At 40.4% G+C, this 8,298-nt stretch overlaps 3 protein-coding genes across 3 annotated transcripts in view; 2 read left to right on the top strand and 1 right to left on the bottom strand.

Moving 5' to 3' along the window:
- On the top strand, nucleotides 18–2,432 carry LOC109847927 (DEAD-box ATP-dependent RNA helicase 21; the record flags this gene model as incomplete). The annotated part of the gene is made up of 1 exon (XM_020417159.1): nucleotides 18–2,432. A coding segment is annotated over one exon (2,172 nt), but the record flags the coding sequence as incomplete, so codon positions are not given.
- On the bottom strand, nucleotides 2,702–6,805 carry LOC109850112 (ATP-dependent Clp protease adapter protein CLPS1, chloroplastic). Its single transcript, XM_020420034.1, has 3 exons — nucleotides 6,520–6,805; nucleotides 4,813–4,963; nucleotides 2,702–3,139 (listed from the first exon to the last, which is right to left on the bottom strand). Exons 1-3 carry the CDS (start codon nucleotides 6,581–6,583, stop codon nucleotides 2,878–2,880), a joined length of 477 nt encoding a protein of 158 aa, XP_020275623.1. The 5' UTR covers nucleotides 6,584–6,805; the 3' UTR covers nucleotides 2,702–2,877.
- The window catches only part of LOC109848936, a 13,794-nt gene continuing 13,259 nt past the window's right edge, over nucleotides 7,764–8,298 (top strand). The window contains exons 1-2 of the mRNA XM_020418669.1: nucleotides 7,764–8,042; nucleotides 8,239–8,298. The exon at nucleotides 8,239–8,298 is cut by the window's right edge and continues 34 nt beyond it. Coding sequence (XP_020274258.1) covers nucleotides 7,909–8,042; nucleotides 8,239–8,298 — 194 coding nt within the window. The 5' untranslated portion in view covers nucleotides 7,764–7,908. The remainder of the gene's footprint in view (nucleotides 8,043–8,238) is intronic.

The following is an 8,298-nucleotide window of genomic DNA, read 5'->3' as shown; positions in this document are numbered from 1 at the left end:
GCCACATCCCCCCCACCCCCAACCCCTCCCCCTCCTCCGCCGCCGCCGACATCAAGCCCGTCTTCATCTCCAAGGCTGAGCGCGAGAAACTCGCCCTCCAGCGCCGCCAGCAGGACGCCGGCGAGCAGAAGCGCCTCTCCGTCGAGCACCTACACTCTCTTTCCCGACCTAAACTCCCCTCTGACGCCGACGAACTCGAGCTAGAAAAGAGCGACCGTGATCGAGACCGCAGCAATCGCGACCGAGATCGAGACCGGGATCGCGATCATGACCGCAACGATCGAGACCGAGACCGGGACCGAGATCGGGACCGAGATCGGGACCGAGATCATGACCGCGGCGAACGAGACCGAGATCGCCGAAACCGAGATCGGGATCGGGAGCGAGCCCGGGAGGACGACTCCAGATCTAGAGAGCGGGCTCGGCTCGAGAAGCAAGTGGAACGCGAGAGGGAAAAGGAACTTGAAGCTATCAAAGAGCAGTACCTTGGATCGAAAAAACCTAAGAAGCGCGTTATCAAACCTAGTGAAAAGTTTAGGTTTTCCTTCGATTGGGAGAACACTGAGGACACTTCTAGAGACATGAATTCTTTGTACCAAAACCCTCATGAAGCTCGTCTTTTATTTGGCCGAGGGTTTCTTGCTGGAATCGATCGCCGAGAGCAGAAGAAGCAAGCGGTGAAGCATGAGAAAGAGACACGTGATGAAATTCGAAGGAAAGAGGGGAGGTTAGAGGAGCGGCCTGAGGAGGCTGCAGCTCAACGGCAAAAGGAAGCAGCGGCTGATCTTTATGATGCTTTTGATATGAGAGTTGATCGACATTGGACAGAGAAGAAACTTGAAGAGATGAGTGAACGCGATTGGAGAATTTTCAGAGAAGATTTCAACATTTCATACAAAGGGTCGAGGATTCCAAGGCCAATGAGGAACTGGGCTGAGAGTAAATTGGGTTCTGAGCTTTTGAAAGCAGTTGAGAAAGCTGGGTATAAAACCCCATCCCCAATTCAGATGGCAGCAATTCCTCTTGGATTGCAGCAGAGAGATGTGATTGGGATTGCAGAAACTGGGTCTGGAAAAACTGCAGCTTTTGTGTTGCCAATGCTTACTTATATCTCTAGGCTCCCTCCGATGAGTGAGGAGAATGAAGCTGAAGGACCTTATGCTGTTGTTATGGCACCTACCAGAGAGTTAGCTCAACAGATTGAGGACGAAACCGTGAAATTCGCGCATTATTTAGGGTTCAAGGTGGTTTCAATTGTCGGGGGTCAGTCTATTGAGGAACAAGGGTTTAAGATTCGGCAAGGGTGCGAGGTTGTGATCGCTACTCCTGGTAGGCTTCTTGATTGCTTGGAGCGTCGGTATGCTGTACTCAATCAGTGCAACTATGTTGTTCTCGATGAAGCTGATAGGATGATTGATATGGGTTTTGAGCCGCAGGTTACTGGGGTTTTAGATGCAATGCCTTCCAGCAATTTGAAACCCGAGAATGAGGATGAAGAGCTTGATGAGAAAAGAATTTATCGAACAACTTATATGTTTAGTGCTACAATGCCACCAGCTGTTGAGAGGCTAGCAAGAAAGTACTTGAGAAACCCAGTTGTCGTTACTATTGGTACTGCAGGAAAAACTACAGATCTCATTACTCAACACGTAATCATGCTGAAGGAGAGTGAAAAGTTCTCAAGGCTTCAAAAACTGTTGAATGATCTCGGTGATAAAACAGCCATTGTTTTCTGCAACACTAAGAAATCTGCAGATGCTCGAGCCAAAGATTTAGACAAAACTGGCTATAGAGTTACAACACTCCATGGGGGGAAATCTCAGGAGCAGAGGGAGATAAGTCTCGAAGGGTTTAGAAACAAGAGGTTCAATGTGCTTGTGGCTACTGATGTGGCCGGTCGTGGTATTGATATTCCTGATGTTGCTCATGTTATAAACTATGAGATGCCGAATAGTATTGATATGTACACTCATAGAATTGGAAGAACCGGGAGAGCTGGAAAAACTGGAGTTGCGACGACTTTCTTGACTTTGCATGATACTGATGTGTTTTATGATTTGAAGCAGATGCTTATACAGAGTAATAGTTTGGTGCCTCCGGAGCTGGCAAGGCATGAGGCTTCAAAGTTTAAACCAGGGAGTATTCCTGATCGACCGCCGAGGAGGAATGATACTGTGTTTGCACACTGAGGAACTAAGGGGATGGCCTTGTTTCTTGATTTGACTTTGCGAGATGTTAATCTTTAAGGTAGTTATGTTTCTTTTTAAGGGTTTAGTAGGAAGAAGAATTGTGCCCCGTATCAAGGTGGGCTTTTTAAGGATATTGTAGTCTCTATTTTGCAGTGATCTATATGGATTTTTGTTTGAAATTCTGGGCGTGATGCTGAATTGCTGTTAATTTTTTGCTAGATATTTGCATGTTATGATGATTAATGTTTAGATGGAATACAAAAAATTGTCACCGAGTGTTGTTACCTTCAAATACTCTGCCCTTGTGATTGATTTCCTAATGCTTTGAGCTAGAAGGTTCAGAAAGCAATCAGTATAAACATGTATGTATGCTTTAAAGTGCGTGTGTATTGTGTATTTTAACTGATTTCTGTAACCTACACAAGATATCTAGAGAGAGACTATCCAAGAACTGATATGAGAAACATTAAGACCAAGTACAGAAAAATAAACCATCAAACACCAAAGCCACATACATCACAATTTCCCTAATCATATACTCTTGTATTGTTATCAATTATCAACAGTATGTCCACAACACAGGCATGCTCCATCTTCTTGTTTTCTTTTTTTAACTGATTATATACAAATGGCTAGCATCCTAGATACTAACAAACACAATACCATAGAATTCAACATCCTAGGCTTTTCAACATCCGCCACTCGCAGGTTCGATCGAGCTCAAGAGTCCATTGCCTCTCAACTGCGTGCAGTGCTCCTCTGCATCGGCTTGTGCACAAATGATGACCACAGCTAGACCGTTGTGGTGAGCCTCTTGCATGATGTTGACTGCGTTGTCTAGGGTCATTCCGGGTATGACCTTCATTAGGACTTGCACGACATATTCGCGCTTGTTGAAGTTGTCGTTGTGCAGCATCACACGATATGGGGGCGACATTTTCCTAGATTTCCTGCAAAATCAAAAGAAGATATGTACGTAGCCCTAGAATGTTAATGGCATAGATGCTATTATGGATCAGATTTCGAATGATTTCTGATAGAACTAATAGAAAGTGATTTAAAAGTTACATTACATCAACACAATATAATTCTTCTTTCACGATCTTGAACTTTTGGCGTGGCTGACGGGTATCAAATACCAATCATGTCCAGCAAAAGAGAGGGCTTGTGCAATGACATATCCATTTGTTTTATCTGGAAGGAGTGAATCAATTTATCTTTAACAGACGAACCGACAATTTAATGGAAATCATCCACAATTCAAGCAAACTTATTGAATTTTGGATTGGGCATTTTCTTAAGAAAGTGTCATTTTGTGCTCTTCGTCTACCTCTCGGTATCTTCTTCTGCATGCTCCTCTTTCACTTTTATAAAATGTACGGGCTAAATGGAACGTCGAGAGGAAACAAAAGAAACACATGAGATAACTGTAATCGCTGGGGTGTAGATCGTTCTAGAACGACAAAATTTTAGTAACTGTAATGTTACATAGAACCGTGATTGCAACATTGGGAGGTAAAGGATTACAAAATACTTTTATAAATGTTACATAAAACAGTTATTGCACATCGGGAGGTAAAGTATTTAGAAAATGTTAATCTTATTGAGTCTCAGGAATTACTATCGTCTATCAGTATGGTCACTTTTATATGACATTTAACATTATAATTCTTTACCTGTCAGTGGTACAAAACATTATGTTTTTTTTCAAGGCATCTAGTAGGTCACAAATCAGTTGTAATATGGTAATTCAAATACGACTGATTACTCTGGTACCGAAAACTTCCAGGGTGAACAATCACTAAAATTTATTATTGATTTTAAACCTGCTGTCAACCCTCTACATTGCTATAAATCCTATAACACCAGGTAGTAATTAGCGAAACCTGCATTATCTGTCATACAAGGAGCAATATCAATGTTACAAGTAGGCTGAGTTGGTTAGGAAGAAAAGAGAGGAATTACATTCAAATTTAATTCCTCTTCCAAATATGATATCCAACTACCATAATATGTCTTCTCCCCTTCAGCTCATATTTCTTACAAAATTGTCAATAACAATTCACGACTAATCAGTGTTCTAAGAGAAAGAGGAAGACATTTAAATATTATGAAGCTCTGGACTCTAGAGTTGATAATCCACACGGAGACACGCATTTGGGGAGAGAATCTCTATCAAAAACCAACACAAATTAGTCAACCAATTCCTCTCTCATATATTAGCATTTTGGATAATGGTCTACATTGAAAGAACTCATGAAAGGATTATGAACTATATGCTAAAGCATGGTTCATATATGAACAATACAACATCTCTGTCGAAGATGCAACTATGCACAATTAAACAGACCATAAAGATCTACATATTACCCAAATAATGCTACACCAAGAAATCCTGAACTCCTATGTCTTGCTAGTGAAATTACAGAACAAAATTTTGAGGGTGTCCTGAGGTGCCAGCAACCAAGTTCTGTTGAGTCTAACAGAAATTTGTGCAATTAAGCATTATACACAACACCATTAAAATGAGAAAGCTAAAAACCCTTTCATGTTTATCATCAGCTAGACAACACAACTACTGAAATAACGAGGGGAAAAAGTGACTTCCATTTAAGACTTTTACCTCAAATCAAACTCAGATTCACGTCCAGGAGTAGTAGTCTCTACTGTTGGCCTTTCCAATAATCCACCTCCCTTCCCAGCTCCAGCAGCTGATACTGTTCTAGGAACACCACGAGCCATATATTGTCCTTTGTATAAGAGCACTTTATCCCCTGATATGGATGACGAAGAATTATCAGCTATAATGTATTAAGATATTCAGAAGGATAAAATGTAAAGACTGGCCCTAAAAATGAAGACTTCAGGCGAAAATTATAGACAATCCAAGGAGAAGAATAAGCAGTGATCATTAGATAAGAGTTAAAATTCACAATTGTTCCTCTCTTGATAAGGATTCTAAAAAAGAAATTGTAAACGTGTTCACAGGATTTGAGTATTGCACTACAAGTAGCATTAAGGCGATTCTTCAACTGTCTTTCATGAGCAAATGCCTAAGACTCCTATGGGAACTGATAAAGAACCTCTTTCCAGGAGAAAAATGTACAGATTCTAAGCGTGTTTGGTAAAACACAAGAATTTTCCTTCACAAGCGGTAAATATCTGAATATTATAACACAGTTGCTTCACAAGTTGAGTTCATAAACTGACGACAAATGGATCATGCTCACATGTTATGGGGAAATAAATTACTCTTATCTTTATAAATAGGTGGAAAAAAAGCCAACTGAAATTTACTATCTCAATGATATGTATATGTTTGTATGGTCTCAAACATAATGCAGACATATTCTGCTCTAACTTTGCACACACTAGCTCTTTCATGAATAGTTATAGCTATACACATATTACCCTAATAGAGGACATTGATCCATCATAAACCCTATAAAAATAAAAATAAAGTAAAATACTGAAGAAGTAAGGTGATCGAAAAGTAAACTTGGCTGCATTTGACTTTCTCTGTCTCTGTTAGCTTATTCAGGGACTGATTGCGCAAGATGAATATCATTGTCTTCAGAGTTGCAATCATATCTAATATACTCAAAACTGTTAACACGATGGAAATCCTCGATTGACAATGCTAGAAGTTATCACAGTCCACATGAAGGAAAGCTAGAGAATAATGAATAAAGATATTGAGCACTTGATTCCGGTGAGACTTTTGTTGGCTAGATAAGTTTTCAGAATGTTATAATCAAGCTATACATGCATTAGACGACACAAGGAAGATCGCGCTACTCAGTATGTTGCAATCATCTTTTATTCTATATTTTTACCCTTTTAGTTTAAAAACATTATATTCTCTTCCTTTTCCTTGACATCTCCTGCATAATGCAATAACTTAGCATGAAAGTGTTTGCACAAATTCTTGAAGAAAAATGATCTTCTGTCCAGATAACCTAATCGCTAAACCCCTCTTTTGTCCTAGATGGCTAGATATTATCCCATGTTTACCAAACTATTGTACAACAGAAGTAATATAAACAGTAAATCAATATTATATGAAATCATATCCTATAAAAAGAACTATCCAAAGCACAATCAATTAATTACCACAACTAATACTAGATAAAAAATTTAACCGTAAGCAAGCATTCATACCTGTGTCTCTTAATGAATTCAGCTTAAAAAAATTCAAAAATCTCTCTCAAAAAGCAGCTCCAATTCAAAAGGTTGGGTATAATCATAAACCCACAAAAACCCATTTCCAATCTGATCTCAATTGCGAGGAAACAAGTCAAAGAATCGTGAATTTGGGGAAATGGGTTACCTGATTTGGAGTTTATAACATGATTTGGGGAGAGAGCAATTCGACTGTACATGGCTGAATCCATCGCCCTTCAGCTGCTTCTCCTCTTCGTGCTCGAGAGAGGGGATGCCCACAAATAATAAATAAAAAAATTATTTTTTTGGGGTGAATAAAAATGAGGTAGCTTTTTTCTGGTTATTTTGCGCACACAAAATTTTCCTGGCCGTTATTAGCCGTCCATTTGTGGAGGCTCATCATCTTCTTGGCTCCTAAAGATTTTAATAATTTTGTAGATCTTTTCAAAGAAATTGTGAGCGTGACCGCCCTGCTGAAGAAAATTGTGAAAAAGGATAAAAAGATTTGTGTAGATGGGCTTGGGTCGGGCCACGGGCGTTCGGATTCAAACAACTGCATAAGAACTGGGCCTTTTCATAAGAACTGGGCTTGGAACGTACCATAACCCGCCACGCATTAGTTTTATCGAGAAGGTGGGCGAGCTGGTCCGTGCAGTAGTGGGTCCCACCGAGAGTGCAGGACAGGATGCAATCGGCGTGGGCCCCACCGCGGCCCAACTAGAAGGCAGATGAGGCGTGGAAAAGAAAGCCGTTCGCATTGAAGTTTGTGATATTGCATACCAGTCGTTAAATGATGGAAATTGAAGAGATTGCAATATTTATATTTTCGGATAAATTTTTAGAACAGTCCCATTTACAAAAAAATTCTCAAAAAACGATTACATTTGAAAATAATTGTCAAAGCCGATCCAGTTTCAGCTATCAAACTAAAACTAGATCAGTTTTGACGAAAAAAACTTTAAAACTTCACGCGACTTCAAGTCCCGTAAAGTTTCAAAGTTTTTTTCGTCAAAACCGACCCAATTTCAACACGACAGCTGAAACTAGGTGGATTTTGACAATTATTTTCTAATAAGGTCGTTTTTTACGATTAGTTTTCAAAATGAGACTATTTTGAAAATTTTCCTTATATTTTCAGGTACTACATGAGCTAAATCTCAGAGAAGCAGATAGTACGGTAATAAAAATATGAGCTTTGCTACAGGCACCCAAAATATGGGACCAATAAATGGGACAAGTGAGGTGTCCCCCTCCTATTGCATAATGAGTTGGCCATCATTAATGATGACCAACTTATTATCCAATAGGAGGGAGACACCTCACTTGTCCCCCCTATTGGTCCCATATTTTGGGTCCTTAAAGAATTTTTTTAAAAATATCTCCATATATCCCGCAAAATATCAAATAAAACCTCCACGCTCCCCCAAAAAGATAACTTCCTCTGTTCAATTTTCAAATCGATCGGTTGTTCCAAGGAAGCAGCAATCCCCAATCAAAATCAAACAAGAGACGCGAAAAGGGAAATAAAAAGAAAAAACGAAAAAAGCGGGGGGAAATGTCGCGGAGGAAGGCGATGACTTGGTCGGCGGTGGCGAAATCGACGCAGGCGCTGGCGGCCCACGGCCTCCTCCTGTGCTTCACCTTCTTCGTCGCTCTCAAGGTCGGCGACCGTACGGCCTTCTCCTGGTGGCCCCCCCCCCAAAAAAAAAAAATAATAATAATAATAAATAAATAAATAATAATAATTTCGAAACCCTTTCGCGTCTCAACCCTTGTGCGCGTGAATCTGGGGGGCTACACGGTCGATTTGATGCTATCTTCGTCAATTGGTTTGTGATCTCAGCCCTAATTTTCACTGAACTTCCGATCTCCACTGAAAATGCAGGGTCGTCTTCGCCCCCCTCTGGCTGTTTCACGCGGCCGTTGCCCGAGGGAGGTTCTCGCT

This window comes from Asparagus officinalis, chromosome 7 (genome assembly GCF_001876935.1).
Source record: "Asparagus officinalis chromosome 7, Aspof.V1, whole genome shotgun sequence".
In the NCBI taxonomy this organism is placed as follows: domain Eukaryota; kingdom Viridiplantae; phylum Streptophyta; class Magnoliopsida; order Asparagales; family Asparagaceae; genus Asparagus; species Asparagus officinalis.
The sequence above is the reverse complement of the archived record's forward strand: the minus strand, read 5'-3'. Positions and strand labels throughout refer to the sequence as shown.